The sequence below is a fragment of the Rattus norvegicus genome, chromosome X (genome assembly GCF_021556685.1).
Source record: "Rattus norvegicus strain SHRSP/BbbUtx chromosome X, alternate assembly SHRSP_T2T, whole genome shotgun sequence".
Taxonomy (NCBI): Eukaryota; Metazoa; Chordata; class Mammalia; order Rodentia; family Muridae; genus Rattus; species Rattus norvegicus.
The window spans coordinates 124,851,763-124,871,472 of NC_141554.1; the positions used below are offsets into that span (position 1 = coordinate 124,851,763).

A 19,710-nucleotide genomic window follows, 5' to 3' on the forward strand; every position below is an offset into this window, starting at 1 on the left:
GAAAATAACAGCATCACTTCTCTAGCTGACACTTTTACATTTTTTCTGACTATGGTTACAGACAATTCTGTGTTGCATCAACACACACAGAGAGAGAGAGAGAGAGAGAGAGAGAGAGAGAGAGAGAGAGAGAGAGAGAGAGAGAGAGAGAGAGAGAGAGAGAGAGAGAGAGAGAGGATTTTGTTTCTCAGGCTACCTTTCCAATTCACTGTGCAACCAAGGGTGACATTGAACTTCTCTTCCTGCCCGCACCTTCCGAGTGCTGGAATTACAAAGTGTATCATAGTGTCTTTCTAGTTCAGTTTACTAAAGACCCGAGCGACTAGTTAAAAGCTGCTGGGCAGCATAATGGCCAAATCATTATATAGATTACAATCGCGGTAACGAAAACGAACCCCGTATAGATTTAACACTTGCACTAGCATTAGGACTACTGGATAAGGTGTCTTTTAATCGATTACCCTCAACGTTAAGTCTCAGTATATAACCAAGGCTAGCTTCGAACCTACACTTCCCTGCCCTCTTGGTACTTGGAATACAGATACTGATCTCTGTGCTCAACTTGCAGATTGACAAGAACAACAAATTTAGCTTGTAATTTGTGTTTATGTGTGTCTCTGGGAGTGAGGGAGGACAGATGCTAGGAAAATAGAAAGAGATGCACGAGAGGGAGAGAATTACTTTCACTAAAAAAATTGCCTACAATTAAATCTCAATAACCGTATCTATGCTTCATTAAAAATATCAAAACTCATTATTGAATGGGTCCACACCTAATTACTTTGAAAAACTGTAAATTCTTAATTATGTTTTGTTAAGAATTGCTGTTCAAATTTCCTTCTAGGCGTATCTCCACTTCTGATTAGTAATGTTGTAGAGTGTATTGTATTCTGGTTTTGCACATTTCTACATATATAACTATTTCAACTCAGTGGTGTCATTTTAATTTAGGTCTTGATATCTTTCATAAGTTAGTATTGTGTCTTTTAAATCTTCTAATAAAAATTTAAGAAGGAAAAACGTTAAAACAACTGACTCTTTTTTTCCCTTGATAAAATATCGAATCTATGAAAACAGGGAGTTCCTCTTTTGCCCTTACTGCCTGCACTGGCTTCCATGGGCATGCCATAGGCTAGTAAAATGAATGAATGTCTTTCTCTTTGCAGCATCCTAGTTTCTTTCTTTTTTCTTTTTTTTTAGAAATTCTTTTTTTAAAAATTATTTAGTTATTTATTTTACATATATGAGTGTTTCTTCAGAGGGTATCGGACCCCATTATAGATGGTTGTGAGCCACCATGTGGTTGCTGGGATTTGAACTCAGGACCTCTGGAAGAGCAGTCAGTGCTCTTAAACGCTGAGCCATCTCTCCAGCCCTCCATCCTAGTTTCTTAGAATCTACCTCACAAGGCGAACGTGTTTTAATAATTTGATTCATTTCCGGTTTCTATGGCTATGTCCCCTTCAAAATTCAGTCGCTGAAATTTAATGGCAAATGTGACTAAGAGGTAGGGTCTTTTTATTTAGTTATTTTTTTTCCTTTTCTTTTTTTTCAGAGCTGGGGACCGAACCCAGGGCCTTGCACTTGCTAGGCAGGCGCTCTACCACTGAGCTAAATCCCCAACCCCTATTTAGTTATTTTTTTTTTTGGTTCTTTTTTTTTTTTTTCGGAGCTGGGGACCGAACCCAGGGCCTTGTGCTTCCTAGGTAAGCGCTCTACCACTGAGCTAAATCCCCAGCCCCTTAGTTATTTTTATTGGATATTTTTGATTTTCCTTTCAAATGTTATTCCCTTTCCCGGTCTCCCGTCCATAAGCCCCCTTTCCCGTCCCCCTCTCCCTAGAGGTAAGGTCTTTGTGCTGAAGAGATGGGTCAGTGGTTAAGAACACTTGTTCCTCTTACAGAGGACTTGAGTTGTGTTCCTAACACCCACAAGGTGGTTCACAACCATTTGTAACTCCAGTTCTAGAGGAATCAGTTGTCCTCTTCTGATGTCTGTGGGTACTAGGCATGTGTGTGTTGTACATACATACACAGAGGCAAAACACTAATGCACGTATAATAAATCTTAAAAGAGGGGGGTCTTAAGCTAGGTGTGAGGGCACAAGTGTAATATCCGCACTCTCAAGTTGTTACTACAGAGTGACTGCAAATCCAGACCAGGCTAAGTGAGAACCCACATTAAAAAAAATGAAAACACACACACACACACACACACACACACACACACACACACACACACACACACACCAAGAACAGAAAAAGAGGAAGGATCTTTAAGAGTTAGTTAGGCCTTTATGGGCTACTCTCTCCTGACAGAAATTAAGATCTTTCTTTCTTTTTTTTTTTTTTTTTTGGTTCTTTTTTTCGGAGCTGGGGACCGAACCCAGGGCCTTGCGCTTCCTAGGCAAGCGCTCTACCACTGAGCTAAATCCCTAACCCCCAAATTAAGATCTTTATGAAACATATGTCATACAACATTTGACCTTCTACCTTCCCCCATATGAGGATACAGTATTGCTCTCTTCTGATGGATACGGCAACAAGAAATTATCTTGGGAGCAGAGAACATTCCTCTCCAGACAACCACATCTACTAATGTCCTGATCTTGGACTTCCCAGCCTGTAGAACTCTTAAGAAATAGATTTCAGTTCTTTAGGAGTTATTCAGCCTCCATTTATAGCAGCACAAAAGAACTAAGACATGTTCTGGGCTACCAACCCTCATCAAAGTTAATATTGCAGTTATAAGACATCTTTCTTTAAATCTGAGAAAAAGGAAAACCCTTCTCTCTTAGCTCCTGATCAGATTTGCATTTAAGTTTACAACTCCCATATTAGCATTAATTCAGAAAGTACTAACTCGAAACTACATTATTCCTGTGGTCCAGTTACAGCTGTTCGTAACACCCATATTTACCATTTTTCTTCTTGGTATAAACTTGAAATATGCTTCGTTTTGAGAAATGATTATATTCCATACAGCCAGTCTTAGGGAGTTCTAATTACACTAGGCAGTTTCCTATAGATTCCTGAATAACAGATATGCGATCCATTTCCTGCTTGGCTTATCTAGAAGGTTCATACAAAACTCACTTTGTGTAGAATATTGTGGCCTTAGCTTGAATATTTAAGTCGGTGTGTGTCTCACAAATTCATCACTGAATTTCTAGATAAGCTTGAGTAAACCTCTATTTTTCTTATTTATTATATTCAAAATATAAAGTGGTTATAGGCTCTTAGCACCTGTGATAATTATTTTTGCTTGTCAAACTATAATCATACAGAACATTATACAGACTGAGCAGATTGTGTTTGTATATTTAGGAGAGGGGGGGCACGGATTTGAGAGAGAGCAAGGGGGTTCATCGCAGAGCGTGCAAGGGAAAGGAGGAAATGATGTGATTATATTTTTTTCTTTTCTTTTTTTTTCGGAGCTGGGGACCGAACCCAGGGCCTTTCGCTTGCTAGGCAAGCACTCTACCACTGAGCTAAACCCCCAACCCCTTTAAAAATGTGTTTTTAATATTTTTTTTCAGGGCTGAGGACCGAACCCAGGGCCTTGCGCTTGCTAGGCAAGCACTCTACCACTGAGCTAAATTCCCAACCCCGTGATTATATTTTAAATTCAAAAAATAATGAAGAAGTTGCCTAGAACATTAAAGAGACACATCTTTGAGTGCATCTGTATGGATGTTTCGAGAAAGCAATAGCTGAAGGGAAGGTGGGGGTCAGAAACAAGCAAGCAAACAAATACAATTTGACTTTTGAATTATAAAATGAAAAGCAGGGAAAATGGTCTAAGAGGCCATCTAATGGGCTGTGGATGTAGGTCAGTGGTAGAGTGTCTGCCTAGCATGTATGAGTTACTGGGTTCAGTCCCCTGTATTCGCAGTTAGGCAAGAAAAAGAGGCCGTTTGCCCTGGAACAATCATAAGGGTGCTGTGTTTATGATTCCCACAATGGAATATAAACCGTATCATCTCTAGAAAAGAAAGCAGAAGAAAAATTTGCATGATCTGTAACCTTCTCTCTCCAGGAGTCCTTTTAATAAAACCCTCCAGCCCACCTGTTTCAACCCATTCCCCTTTCACAAGATACAGAATCTCTCAGGGAGCAGATGAGACATATAAACAGAAACATTATCTGAATAAAGATTGAAGTCATGTGGAGGAAAGAGATAATAAACGCAGCCCAATGCAGTCCTGAACCACACCCCAAACCTGTTAGCAGCTATTTTCCTACCCTCCGTCATTCTGAAGCACAGCCTTCTGCCGCTCTTTAGACAGACACATGGCCCATTTGACTGTACAAGGCTTCCTTTCCTGACCTTCCTTGTAAAGGAGTCAGTAATGACAGGAGGGGACCTCAGAACCTAGAATCCAATTAAACACTTTTCCCATTAGTAGTTTATCAGAAATTAGACCATCCAAAATTCGTGTGTGTGTGTGTGTGTGTGTGTGTGTGTGTGTGTGTTTCATGATTATTTTGATTATACCCACAACTCCTTATTACTGTAACTCTCGTGCCCCACCCCACTAACTCCCTTCCTCTTCTTAACTAACCTTCTTTGAAATGTCATAGACTTTTTTGACAATGAAATGAGTTACATTAGGGTAGTTTACAGTAGCGTGGGTCAGCGTTTGTTCACAGGACCATAGGCATTTTGCCATCAGCCACCACTGAAAAAAGTATCTTTTTGGCGATCAGCCATTATCTGCATAGAAACCTTTTTTAAGGGGCTTTTGTTTTGTTGTTTTTTTCTTGAGACAAGAGTCTCACTCTGTAGCCTAGGCTGGATTCAAACCTGCAGCAATCCTGCGGATTCAGTCTCACACAAAATTCTTTTTTTTAAAAATGTATTTATTAGTTTTTAAATTTCCATGAGCATACATTGTATGTTGAACATCCCCATCTCCCTTGCGTTTTGCCCTCCCTCCCCTCCCTAGCCTTTCATTCCACAGGGTTCTTGACCACAGTATTCCTTACCACAAATGCACTTGAGGAATGTTTATTAATGGATTCAAAGCAATAATCAGGAACCTACAATTAGGGTGAAGCTGAGTAACCTGAGCACCAAGGTAATCGGGAACAGTAATGAACTAGAAAACACTGGAGTGTGTGTGTGTGTGTGTGTGTGTGTGTGTGTGTGTGTGTGCTGAAAATCTAAAGAGGAACATGAGAATGGAGGAAAAAATTTGTAAGGGAGGGAGGGGCAAAGGAAGGAAGAAAAGGAACAGGAAATGTAAATATGACTTGAAAGGCAAAGGAAGAGGACGTGGGGAGGAAGAGAACCAACAGGAGAAAAACTCGTGTGTGTGTGTGTGTGTGTGTGTGTGTGTGTGTGTGTGTGTGTGTGTGTGTGTGTGTGAAGAATGGTTGGGGGTTGGGGGACAAATAAGAACAAAGTGTAATGGCTTGGATTCATGAAAATGTCATAATGAAGCCCATCGCTCTAGATGCTGTTTGAAAGTTGATAAAATAATTAAATATAAAACTAACTCTACCTGTACATGCACATTTATTATATAAAGCCATAAGTGCACAGTGATGCTAGCTAGATAAGTGAGATGGGAGAAAAGCCTTGTGCTTCTTGTGCAGAAACCACGTACTGACTAGCAGCAATGGATGGAGAGCTGACACTGAAAAATCCATTCAGGCAAAAGCTATCAACAGATGCTAAATCCAGGAGGTTTTTTGATAAGGAGCCAGGTATATTTGGGGACTTAAAGTTTCTCTGTACAGGGTTTTAGTGGCAAGGTTGTTGATGGAAAGGGGGGTGAAGAAGCCTAGTAATTATGTAGTGGAGGAATGAGGGCAGCGCCTTGACCCAAAATGAAATGAATTGTTGAGTTATTGCGTGTGTGTGGGTGCATGTGTGCCATGGTGCATTTGTGAGAGTCAGAAGACCACTCTCAGCACTTGGTTTGCTCCTGCTGCCTTGTCAGATCCGAACTCAGGGTGTTGTACAATGCATTTCTGACGGATGAGCTTTCTTGACAGCCCACATCCTATATCTTAAAACAACAACAACAATAACAACAAAAGAAAACAGGACCTTGGTTGGGGATTTAGCTCAGTGGTAGAGCGCTTGCCTAGGAAGCGCAAGGCCCTGGGTTCGGTCCCCAGCTCCAAAAAAGAAAAAAAAAAAGAACGAAAACAGGACCTTAAAAAGATCAGTGTTGGGCGTGGAAAGATAGCACAGAGGTTAAGAATGCATACCATTCGCTGAGAGGACCAGAGTTCAATTCCCAGCTCCAGCTCACTTAACCTACTGTTAAGGGCTCAGTTGCAAGGGCTCAAACACCCTCTTTTGACTTCCATGGGCACTGCCCTCAGGTACACACACACACACACACACACACACACACACACACACACACACACACACAGAATTTTTATAAAATAAAATACTAGAAAAAACACCAGTCTCATAAAAGGCAAAGAAATTCTGTTCCATATTAAAGGAGATTTAAAAGACAAGGCAGAACGTATGACTTTAAACTAAATCCTGCCATTTTGGGGAAAATTATGTAAAGAAAATTATTCAGTAGATCAAAATGGTGTAACAATGAGATGAGTGAGGCACCAAAGTTGACAATTGCAGTTATAGAGAAGAATATCCTTATTACCCATAATGGACGTTGGCATAGAACATTACACAATTGCCAAGGCTGGCCTTGAACTCCTGATTCTTTGTCTCCATCTCCTCAGTGCTTTATTACAGGGATGTATCCATGTCCGGTTCTATCTTGTGCAGACCCCATTTAGTAAATGGACAGGTTTGTTGTTGTTGTTTTACGATTTCCTTAGGTCGTGTGCACGTGTGTCTGTCTGTGTGTGGGTATGTGCTTGTGAATTATGCCGCTTCAGAGGTCAGAAGAAGGGGAGAATCCATGGAGCTGGAGTTGCAGGGGCACTTGTGAACACCTGCCTCAGTCTGTGTGCTAGAAACCCCATCCTCAGCGAGAGCAGCAAGTGCTCTTAGCCTATAGATCATCTCTCCAGTTCTATCCATGGATGAAAAGAAATATTTAGTGGGTTTGTGTCCACACTTGCCCACACCACGCACATGACTTACACTGGGGGGTCAGTTCTCTACTTCCAGGGATCAAACCCAGGCCATTAGGCTTGGCGGCCGGTACTCTTTCCTGTTGAGCCATCTTGCTGGCCCCAATACCCCAATACTTTTTGTTTGTTGTTTTCAATTAGTTCTGTGAAGCATTATGCTGGATTCTTCTTTTCTCAAGAAGCCCCATCCCCAACCCGCTGGGTTTACTGAGCCAGGGTCTGGATATGTAACCCAGGCTGGCTTTGGACTTACTGTTTGATCAGACAAGACATCCTCTTCCCGATGCTTTCTGAATGCTGAGATTATAGGAATTTAACACCATCCCTGGTTTTGGATTTTATTGCTTTTACCACTGGAAACGGAACCCCAATGCTTCAAACTCAGTATTTGGTGTTCTTTTTTCTTTTCTATTTGGGGGGTGAGGGGTTGGAGGTGAAGTGCCAGGGTACATATGGGGAAACCAGAGAACAGCTTGCAAGGAATCAGTTCTCTTCTTCCCCGATGTGGGTCCCAGTGTCCGAACTCAAATAGTTGGGTTTGGCGACAGGCGCCTTACTGTATTACCAGGCCTCCTGTGGTTTTCTTAACACAATTTTCCCGCTTTTCCAACAGGCTAAAAGATCCTGGCTTTTCCCACACCTTCACAGGATCAGTGTTTAGCGAAGTCATAGCGAATAGTCTTACTCTGCTGCCCCCTAGTGTGTGATCTACGTAGAGGCTGGTCAATGTTATTTGCTCTGGTATCCAAGCAGAGGGTTCCAGGTTTTCCAGAGAGAAGACTCATTGGTCCTTTTTTCATCATTTGGACATTAGGCAAATGAAGCGGAGGGAAGCAAACCCCAATTTACTCACAACCAGATTTCTGAAAACCGACCACTCTCCCCTTTTACCTACCTTAATGCCCGGGAGGATGGGAGGCATCCCTGAGAGACGTAAGGCTTAGTATTTTTAAATGCCTTTCAACTCCTGAAGCTGGGAAAACATTCACATCACAGGAGTAAATAAGACAAGTCGCACAGAGCTGTTTTTGTTCTTGTTCTGTGGAATGCCATTTTCTGTCTTTACCCTCCCTCTACTGTCAAACACTCCATTCATTTTGATTAGTTTAACAGTGCTAATTAGAGGGAAGGCAGAGGACAGCCTGCTAATACCCACCCCTTCCCATGGAAATTTCAGTGACAGGAGGAAGAAAGGCAGAGGGAGGGGGCACGACAGCCCACTGAGGAAGACTTAGTTGGCTCCTGGCATCTCTCTGAGCCTCCCAAGTTATCCACTTGGGAGGTGCCCACCCATTCCTAAAGCAAATTGTAGTGACCCGTGCCACCAACTGATGGGAGCAGATCGTAGAGCCACTGAGTATTTCTTTGAATTTTATTGAAAATTGACATGGACATTAGAAAGATAATGAGCTAAACAGTGCTGGTTCTGGGATGTATCTTCTGGAGAATGAAAGCCCCAGAGGGGCAGTGACTGATCACACATTTCAGCAAAAAGAACCACAGAGAAGAAAGGAAAAACAAACAGAGATTCTGGAAAACATGCAAAGAGGCTCTCTCAAGAGACAAGACAGCAGAATGTTGGTGTTTGTGGTATGGACGGATAGGAAAGAGCACATTCACATGGTATTCAGAGAGTAAGGAAAGCCATTGATTTCAAGGCAGATTTACCGCCATCAAAGCTCTCCTTCAACATACCAAGTTGAGCAGAAACCTCTTGCGAAACCCGCAAAGCCCCTTGGAAGTTTGTGTGGAGAAACTTTGCTCTCAACTAAGCTTAAGCCCCCCTCATGTCTTTCTTCAGCTGAATGGTAATAGTTCCATTTCTCCCCCCTTTTGCTGGGGTCTGCAGAAAGTCTGTGAATGCTTAAGATGCAAATGTCACTCAACTTTCTCTTCCAGATTCAGAATCAGCTTAATAGTGTCTGAAGACAGTTAACCATTGAACCAGAGAATTGTTTTTTAGAAAACAACATCAAACTCAAAACCTTGTGAACAGCACTTCCACACTCACAGCTGAGGTCTCCTGCCAGTCACTTAACACCTGGGTGAGTGGTCCTGTTGTTGTCTCTCTGAGGTTACATTTGGTCCATTTCCAGTCTGATGATTCTTTTCCTGCCTTGTGAGTTTAGGACAAGACAATTCCATATGAAACACCATGTAAGTCAGAAGAGAGCTTCTCGCCTGGACACAGGGACACATGTACACTTGTTGAGTGTGGTGTATATGTGCGCAGTTGCAGGGGAGGGGGACTGGTTGGTTTCTTGCTTGAGACAGTATGGAGCCCTAACTAACTCTTCTATAATGGCAATCTTCTCCTTTAGACTTAGCACAGCTGCTGAAGACAAGGTTAAAAAAAGCTGGAGAGGGAGAGAGAAAGAGAGAGAAAACACGAAATTAGCCAGAGAAAGGACATTCAAAGGGACATGCAAGGGCAGTGGACAGTGTAAGGCAGCACGGATTAACTGCTGAGAAGACAGGAACACGTCACGATGGGCCATCGCCATGGGCACATCTGTAGGGAAGGTTTGAAGAACACCACACACCAGTTTAATTGCATCTTGCTTTAATTTAAAAATAAGCACACATTAACAGCCAACTGTGAATGCCAAATGATTTTAAAAAAAATCCAAACCAGGTGGGGAAAGCAGACTTCTTGGCTTTAATAGAAATGAAGGGTGCGTGGTGTGTGCATGCGTGTGTGTGTGTGTGTGTGTGTGTGTGTGTGTGTGTGTGTGTGTGTGAGTGTATTTCAGGAAGTCATTCCATTCGAGTCTGGATTTCCCAGCACAGACCATTTCTATTGAGTGGTTTTTGTTTCATTAGAAGCAAACCAGGAACCTAGGGATTTTTTTTAATTAGTAACAATTGTACTAATTAAAGACATTCTAGTGAAGAAAAACATAAGCTTTTCCATTTACAGGGGGAAGAACTTCTCAATGAAATTTAGCATCATCTTTTAATAGGTTCGACTGCCTTTTTGTCCACCTGAGTTCCCCGATTTCACATTGCACCAGTGAAATGTACACTGGCCTGGTCCTGGTCCAGACTTACAGGAGCTGATCCTCTGTAAGACTTACATACAGCTAACTAATCATCCGGCATCATGGCAGCTGGCCTGGAGCCTTCTCTTCACCTATGCCTACCCATCCTATACTATTTTTCTATGTGAAAACCCTCAAGAGTCTTCTAACACTGGTTTTTCTGAACATCAAAAAAAAATCTTGTCTCCAGGAAGATACATAAATACTTGGATTTTTGATTGGGAACCCAGAGACAGGAAATTGGAAATCTTCATTTCTCTACGTGTCAATGGATATCAGCCATGCTGACTAAAAAGCTCCTCACTTTATGTACAATTTCTGCTTGCTTTTGGAAGGTTGCGTAGCTCAAATACTTGTGAAGTATTTTGAGATCCTCCAGCCTCAAGTAGAGAGTTTATATACAAATGCAAAGGAAAGGCCTCATTTAAAAATACGAGTACTTCTTAAGGAAGACCATATTTTCTGGCAGTCTGGAAAGGTGAAGTAAAACCCCTAAGGCACTTTAACCCCAGCACTCAGGAAATACAGACAGGCAAATCTCTGTGAATTTCAGGCCAGCCTGGTCTACATTGTGATTTCAAGGCCAGTCAGGGCTACATAGTAAGAACCTGTTTTTTTTTTTTTTTTTTTTTTTTTTTGGTTCCTTTTTTCGGAGCTGGGGACCGAACCCAGGGCCTTGCGCTTCCTAGGCAAGCGCTCTACCAATGAGCTAAATCCCCAACCCCAAGAACCTGTTTTAAAAACAAACAAACAAACACACACACAAAAAAAAACCCCACACAGAACCCCCATGGCTACAAATAAGGAGCCTTTCTCAAGGAGACCCAGACAGCTGATTGTATCTGAGATACTTGGGAATTCTGCTTTGGGGCTTTCAGTTCTTGGTGGTGACTTGTTTTGTTTTGCCTCTAGGTATAGGTTTTCCTGAAATTCTCTCCTTCCAGTTGGCTTTCCTCAAGGACAACCACATGCTTTCACATTGTCACCCTGTACTTGCCTCTGTCCGCTGGCCAGTACGCATCAAAACCACTTCTTTGCCAACTAGAAAAGAGAAAGTTCGCACATAGACTTGCTTGCCTTTAACTAGTTCTGCTTTGGGCTTAGTCTTAGGTTTAAGTTATTAACTATGACTGTAGACAATGGCCCCTGCCTTTTCGTAACAGTTCAGAAGGCCTGTAAATTTATTATCACCTTGAATTTCTTTAGAGGTAGTGATCATACAGCCACCTTTATAACAAGAAAAAAGAAGAAGGTCATGGTCCGTGCCAGTGGGACTGGAAGGCAGAAGCAAGTTGCAGAACTCAAAAAACAAAACAAAACAAAACAAAAAAACCAAAATGCTTGAAGTACCAGAGCAGGGGTGGAGGGCCCAGCTGTCTGGCACCATTTTAAAAAAAGTTGTCAGTTAAAATAAGAACCTTCGCTTAAAAGGCTAAGTGGAGTCCAGTCCAGCTGTAGCAGGGCATACTATTCAGTACACAGCCATGGGTTACTGCAAAGGAAGGGCAGAGAGACGCCATATTAGCCACAGATCATTGCCAGGTCGCCTCTAGCTGTTGCTCTGTCACTAGCCAAGCACCAAAAGCCATACTCTGCCTCATAGCCCTGATGGTGGAAGGCTCTGTACTTCAAAGGGTTTCCAAAAGCCACAATCACGTGGGATTCTTAAATTTAAGACTGCAATATTTTTAAAATATCAAATCCTTAGACCAAAGTAAATGACCCTTCAAGTGACAAGGCCTCTTTTCTTCCCTCCAGCTAATGGTCTCTCCTCTTTTAAGTGGCATGTGTGCAAACATAGATTCAACCTACCATTGTATTCATCTAGGCAACCCAAGCCTGGATTCTTTGATCAGCTCTCCAGTTTACAAACTGGGACTATTATTCTTGCTATCCCACCTCATTGGGATGGCAAGAAATGACCAATGGCATGCTGAAACCCCCAAGGAGAATTCTAGAAGTCTATCAATCAAGACTCTAGGCTGGTAATGACATTCTGGTTTATTGTCCCTTCTGTATCTGTGAGGTACCCAGAATTACAGAGGGGGAGTATAGACTGTCTGCCCCAGCAGTTGTATTTTGTATAGGAAGGGCTTGGTGTAAATAAATGTGTGGCTGACTTTTAACATAGCTTGTGCAAAGTGATTCCGAGGAAATGGAATCGAGAAAGGGCTGGGCTAAGATAGTAGAAGAAATAGGCATCTCCAGCAATTCTTTTAGAACCTGTGATGAGGGGCTATGCTCCTGGCATTAGGAGTGGGAGAACAATCCCAGTGACAAGGATGCAGGAGTCTTATCCAGTCAGTGGCTGGAAATACTTCAAGGAAACAAGTATCAGTGGAATTCAAATGGAGTACATAAAATGTGGCAAACAGCAACCCGTAAACACATGACAGTCTGGCGAAGATAGATTGGGGAAGTGGGGGTGCATATGGCTGAGGGTACTAGGAGAGGGACTGAGGTATGGAATGTATCTCCAAGCCACGTGATTGTTGGCTTCTTGGTCAGGGGCCAGACATCGTCATTTGACTCTCAGGCTTCTATAAACATTCGCAGGAAGAAAAGGGGAAGGCATGGGGTGTATGCCCCCTAAGCATGTTAAGGGGGAAATAAAGAGAGGGAGGCCCAGCTCTGTTGCACAGGAAAGAGCGCGTCTACAGGAAGCCCAAACTGAAAATGAAAAGAGAAGGGGGGTTAATGAATGGATGGATGAATGTACCAAAAAAAGTCAGAAGGAAATTAAGTCCTAACTAATAGATAAAAGTAGATCAGCTATGTTAGATGGTCTTGTGCATTGACTTCTGGGAAAATGCTTTCTAACATGAATGGCAGCAGTAGTGGTATTAAAAAGCAAAATAAAGATCAAAATCCACACAGTTTTAAAAACCTGTTCTTGACAATCAACCTGCCAACACACACACACACACACACACGCACGCACGCACGCACGCACGCACGCACGCACACATGCACACATCTAGATAACCTTGTCCATAAATATCAAATCTCTAGTGACGTTAGGCCACCAGATACAGCATCAGGCTCACAGCCCCCTTGACCCATAGGAAAAGAAGGTGAGGTTTCAACTTTGGCAGTCCTCAGAGCTTGCTTAGCTGGCTAACTGCTACCCTAAGCCAACGCCTGTTTGTCAAGTATGTGCCGGGGTTGGGTTTCAACATTGACCTGTAAACCTGAACTAAAGAAGCCCATCGCTGGCTTCTGTTCATGTAACATTTTGACCTGTCCTCTCCTGGGATTTCATCCCTATGATATAAGTAAGTCAAGTCATACTGGTCGCTATGTCGTACATGAAGAGACTGGCAGGCCTGTGGTTTTGAAGAAAGTATCATTACATTCAAGATAAGAGATATCTTCTCAAGACTTTGCTATCACAGGGAAAGTCTTATCTCAGAGAATTTCTTGGCTGTTTATCTAAAGCTTTGTTTATGATCCAAAGAAAGTCTTCCTTGCCAACTAAGTGGTTTTGAGGTAGTAACTAGAACCTGAGGGCTCTGATTTTAACAAGAGGAATCCTGCGAAGGATTCATGTAAAGGCATTACTGGAAGGGGGGCCTATTAGAAGAAAGAAGTAGGTCACCAGAGCAAGCCCTGTCATTATATATCTTGTCCCTGCCTCATTTGTCTGCTTCCTGGTTGACATGAAGTGAGCAGCTCTGCTCCAGTCCACACCCCCACCATGATGCTCTGTCAGGACCTATGCCACATCAATGAGGCCAAGTAACCATGAACAGAGCTAAACTTTCCTTCCTTAAAGTTGATTTTCTCAGACATTTTCAGAAAAATGAAATAAGGGTTATTTGGTGGGAGTAGAGTTAAAAGAGCATGCATATCTGAAAATATGCAATCAATTTTCCACAATGAACACACCCACTCTCCCACATACATAAATAAGCCCCACTCAGCCTGCATTCCAGATGGCTTTTCTGGTCAACACCCCCCGCCCAGCACCACCACCCAAGTGAAGGTATGGAGAAGTAGGGCACATAACCTTTGTGGTTTTCACAATCTTGGCAGCAAAGGCTCTCTCAGACCAACTGATCTAGAACGGCTTTTGCAGTCTACTACAGAGAAGCTTGCCAAGAAAAGGCGACCTAATTTGGGGTTGAAATTGGCTGCTCCAGCTGCTTACCACTTGTCTCTTACTTATAAGGCCTGGCTTTAAGTCTAGTTTTCCAGGGTTCATTTTAGGGACGGCTACTCATACAGATGTACTCAAGGAAATCGGAACGAATCAGTGTGCAACGAAATCTGAATTTGCCAAAGTTGAATTCACCAGGATACACCTGTCCTGCCCTCATCGAAAATGGTGGAACAAAGAAACGCCATATGATCTAAGCTCCTATTATGTGTCAGACACTTAGTGAGGCACTTGGACTATGGAGGGGAGCAGAAATTTCAGGAATTTAGTCTAAATAGAAAGGTGCGATTTGACGCCACTGCCCTAGCAGGAGCTCCAGGACTTGCTTTTAAAACCAGGCAGTAAATCACTTCATTGTTCTTTTAGGATGCGTTTGTTTGGCTCGGTTTCCTGGGCTCTCTGTTTCAGAAGCCTGGACGGACTTCCTTGCCAGGATTTGCTTGGAAGGAGGATGCCGTTGCCAGCTGCCTGAAGTCTCTAGTGTAACAGTTAACAGCCATTGGTTTGGTGACTAACAGCAGGCTCTCCATGGCTTAGCCTGGGGACATCTCAGTGTTTTAGTTCCCACCCCAAGCAAACAAACAGAGTAAGGCAATTCATGAGCCCACTGGAGAACTTCTGACACCAACTAGACATTTTTTTTTTTTTTTTGGTTCTTTTTTTCGGAGCTGGGGACCGAACCCAGGGCCTTGCGCTTCCTAGGTAAGCGCTCTACCACTGAGCTAAATCCCCAGCCCCCCAACTAGACATTTTATGTTAGCAAATTATTGTGGATTTTGTAGTTGCAACGGTGGTGACTATGTTTGTTTTTAACTATCATTATCTCCTAGAAATAGGTACTATGTATTCCACACATGAATTGATATAGATTTTGCCTTCTAATAATCCAGCATGTCTGAGGTAATTGCAGGATCTGAGTTATAGCTGTATGTCAATGATTCTTTGATGACTGAGCTCCAGGAATATGGGGCTGAATTGTACTATTATCTCTTCTCTTACCCACATTTTAAAGTTTCCATGGTAGAGTTTTAAAAATAAATCAATCTAAGTGTGCTGCTAAAAGCATTTACACTCAATTTCCCTTCACTACCTGATGTTGGTAGAGTAGACAAAAGGTGCTTAATCACTGCTTTCATCCATCCTATGATGACTGTTTTCACCCTCTGTAAAAGCTGTGATAGTAGGAACCAATCCTATTTACTTCTGTAGACACAACCACTAGCCCTCAGGGATCCTTAGTAAGAATTACTCTTTAGCAGATGTTTTCACGAAGCTCATACTTACTGAGAGAATTACATTTTAAATGTTTTATACTTGCACTTGCGCCAGTGCGTGCGTGCGTGCGTGCGTGCGTGCGTGCGTGTGTGTGTGTGTGTGTGTGTGTGTGTGTGTGTGTGTGAAGGTGCTCACAAAGACCAAAAGAAGTTGTCAGAGACTGTGGAGCCAAAGTTACTGGCAATTGTGGACTGTCTAATGTACAAATGAACAAAACTTAGCTTGTTTGGAAGGACAGTAAGTGTTTTTAACCACCCTGAACCACTTCTCCAGACACAAAATTAAATTTTAAAAAATTAACTCATTGTTATTGTTTGTGGGCACACATGCCATGGTGTAGTGTGATCAGAGGACAACGTTTGGAGTTGGTTTTATCTTTCCACTATTATACAGGTTCTAGGAACTGAACTCAGTCTGCCAGCAAGGCCTGCTGAGCCCTCACAGAACCAAATGTAAGGATTTCCCTATAGTATCTGAGGTCTCTTCCCTGTTTTCCACTTTGCTTATATTTTGAGGGTAGGGCATATAATCAAAAGAAATTGGAGAAGCTGAACCCCTCAGATAAAGAACAGTTACTAGAGGGACACATAGAAACAATTTCTCAGGGCGCATTCCTAAATTGGGGTGTGTATGTGGGTCAGTACTGACCGTGACATTGCAGGTGGGGACTGGGAACCCAGCAGTTTCCCACATCATCACAATTCATTTTGAAAGTCACGATTACGGCTCTTCAAAAAAAAAAAAATGAACTGAAACCTTGCATGTTACATGTTGGTCACGTGATCTACCTACCTATGCTACACAGCTGTTCTAGTAGTAAAGCTCGGCAAATGCTTCTGAGAACGCACGCACGCACGCACGCACGCACGCACGCACGCATGCACGCACACACACTTCTAATCAGGCAGGTAGGCAGGCATTCCATTTAAATCCACAGTCAGATGACATCTTCATACTGTAAGTCTCAGGAGGAAATCAGCGGATCCAATGAAGCCATTTCTTTTACAGTTAGCTATGTGTGCTACAAGTGTGGGGTTTGGGAGGTATGGTGTCCAAGCCACTGCCAGTATTATTTAGAGTTAATAAAGCTTACCAGGACCCTGGGTGTCATGCAGCATGCAGCAAACAGCAGGGTTAACTGTAAAACAGTAAGAACTGATGAAGTGGACTAAGAATGAGGAGAGATCCAATATTATGAATTAATACCAATAATGAAATGTTAGCAGTCTACGGCGATTAGGAGAAACAGAAAAGGGAACAGGTGTGGGTGGCTTGGTAGACACCCCTGAAACCGTGGTATTCTTCCTTAGTCTCCTTAGGGGCATCCAGAGGAAATACTGAACCTGGAACTTGATCAGCTCCAACCACAATCTGTCTAAAAAACATTTCTATCACAATCTCTACCCTCTCAAAATCATTACCATCAAAACCACTTCGGGAACAGAGTAGCATAAATTTAGTGGCCCATCTTCCAGAAGGTAACAAATTGCTTATAGAGATGCATAAAGTGCCCAGAGCCGTGGCCATTAGAGTATGGATGGGGACAGACCACTGTGCTAGCTCTGATTACTAGTGTAAGGTGCCACGGTCCAGCAAGGCCTTTTTCCATCTCAGAACTAGAATAGAGCATCAACCCCAGATAGTTCTGACCTTTTAAAGGGGAATCCAAGGCCAATGGTGCAACTCAAGTAGTAGAGATCTCACTTAACATGTGTAAAGCTGGGATCCACCCAACCACTCCCTAAAGGAACGTGTGAATTGTTTCCCACTTAATATACCCTCACTGATAAGTTAATAAATGGTGGATCCAAAGAGGCTTTTTCCATCTGGCTTGTTGAACTTTGGTAGCAAAAAAAAAAAGTCAGGATTTTGTTTGTTCATTTAGTTGGTTGATGGGTTTTTAGTTTTTGAGACAATTTCTCCGTCTCCTGGCTGTTCTGGAACTTACTCTGTAGACCATGCTGGCTACCATCACCCAGCAATATGTAGTTTTAAGATCCTCTTTTGGGAAAAAACAATCTCTGGACCAAGTTGGTGAAAATGTTCCAATGACAGATTCGGTAGTCAAAGTAGATAAGAAGATGGGAAAACTACTGCCTTGAATTATTAAATCGTTTGTACTCATGATGTGATTCCTAAGTGAGACTCCCAGGACAGAGGCAAAAAGATTGTTCTTTCTTCTGGGAAGCATTCAGTGGCTGACTCAAACGAGTGGCCCAAAATAGAAGGTTATAACCATGGGTATCTCTGGGACCATAAGAATCTTTTGGAAAGGCTATTGTTAAACATTCTGTCTTGGAGTTCCCTAAAACCTACTGCACAAACAACCATAGAGTACAAGGGAACCTCTGGGTATTTTCTTTCCAGAGACATTTTCCTCTTCTCTGGCTCTGAAATGAGGAGTGGGTAATCTATGAAAGCAGAGATTAGTGGGAGGGCAGAACTATTAACTCACCAAACATTTAGAGAAACAAAATGGTTTCAGAACCATTCTCCAAGCTTGAAAATGTGCTACAAAGAGGATACTGGCATCTGAAGACTCACCTCTAGGTTCTTAGTACCCCAGGCTGGGCATGGCTAAGCAGCCAGCACGAAGAGGTACAAAGGAATGGGAGATGAGACACAAGGAGCAGCCTTCCGTGGGAGCATTTACCTTCCACAGGCTGTATCTTTTGAGAACTGAGGCAGAGTAAGGGTTAGACTGTAGGCTCCTTTCCCTCAGATTTGGGAGGAGCAAGCCAACCTTAAGCTGCATGATACTGAACATCTAAGGCAGTGGTTTTCAACCTTCTTACGGCCTCAACCCTTAAATACATTTCCTCATGTTCTGTTGACTCCCAACCATAACATTGGTTGCTAATTCAGAACTGGAATTCTGCTACTGTTATGAATCATAATGTAAATCTTGGATATGCAGGATAATCTGATATGTGACCCCTGTGAAACGACTTGTTGGGGTCTCAGCTCTCAGGCTGAGAATCACTGCTCTAGGGTCTGGAGACATGCTAGAGCTGCTGTTAAAAGATCCTGCCTTCCTTCCACAATCCTGGTCTGCCCATCCTTTTTGTTGTTCTCCTTCTACATCTCTTTATCCTTTTACATCCCTCCTGGCTTGTTTCCTACTTTCTAGCCCCTCTTCCCTTACCATTTGCCAGGAGTTGGCAGAATTTTCCTGCTGGGACCAAGAGAAAAGCTACACTTTCGGGAACATTACTTTCCTCCTCTTCGCAACTCAAACTTGGGTGCTACAGGAACAATGGACACGATTTGAGTGAAACTGCCAGTCTTCAGTTCACACTTGTCCACCAATAATCCCCCTTGACTTTTGGGTGTAGATGGAGGGGTAGGGATGGCAGGAAAAGAAAGATTTCTCTCTCTCTCTCTCTCTCTCTCTCTCTCTCTCTCTCTCTCTCTCTCTCACACACACACACACACACACACACACACACACACACACACACACACACACACACACAAGCAGCCTGCTACTTACTTCTTCTTCTCTTTGTCTCTTTTCAGAGTCTGCGAGCCTCCAGCCTGAGAGCCCTGAGACTGGAGCAGCTCGGCTGCCGCCTTTCTCTGCTTGAAAGCATTCATTTCCTCATCCAGACACTTCTTCTTATCTTCCAGCTTCTTCTTCTCCTCCTGGTGCAGTTTCTTCAGACGGTCAAACTTCTCATGCAGCTGGCAGAGGGCCACAAGGAGGTTAGAGAGACTCCCTCTGAAGCAGCAAGCTAAGTCGCCAACCCAGCTAAGACCAAGGTAGGTGGGAATCGCTATAACTGCAACCTGATAGGACCCTGAGACATTAAGAGACACCTCCACCAGTGACCGACTTGATGGTGCCAAGGATTGTTCTGTAGATTACTGGAGACTGTTCTCAGAATCTCTGCTCCTGAAATGGTGGAGCAACAACAACACATTCTGCTTGACCAGACATTTTATTGTAGTGTAGTTATTGGCTGTGGTTGATAGTAACATTTGCTGTATTTACTGAGTTTGTTACAAGCCAACCACTAAATCTGATCTATCCTCCTGTTTCTGCTGTTTGAGTGCTAGGATTACAAGTATATGCCACCATTTTGTACCTTACAACACTGTTGAAGTGGGTTCTGATATTACATACATTTTATAAGAAAACAGAAAGTCTCATAAATGAAGGCAT

The 19,710-nt window shown here is 42.8% G+C and overlaps 1 protein-coding gene and 1 long non-coding RNA gene across 12 annotated transcripts in view; both read right to left on the minus strand.

Moving 5' to 3' along the window:
* Positions 1–8,428: 8,428 nt before the first annotated feature.
* Positions 8,429–19,710, minus strand: part of Septin6 (septin 6) — a 76,595-nt gene continuing 65,313 nt past the window's right edge. For 3 of the 11 annotated variants that reach the window (XM_087600817.1, XM_087600825.1, XM_087600821.1), the window contains 3 exons: positions 19,039–19,229; positions 16,639–16,683; positions 9,617–11,603 (listed from right to left, as the gene is read on the minus strand). In XM_087600817.1, the coding sequence (XP_087456943.1) occupies positions 16,680–16,683; positions 19,039–19,229 (195 nt within the window). In that variant the 3' untranslated portion in view covers positions 9,617–11,603; positions 16,639–16,679. 11 annotated transcript variants of the gene reach the window in all.
* On the minus strand, positions 10,060–10,890 carry LOC147998349 (uncharacterized). Its single transcript, XR_015647036.1, has 2 exons — positions 10,843–10,890; positions 10,060–10,719 (listed from the first exon to the last, which is right to left on the minus strand). It is a non-coding gene; the product is annotated as an uncharacterized LOC147998349 (long non-coding RNA).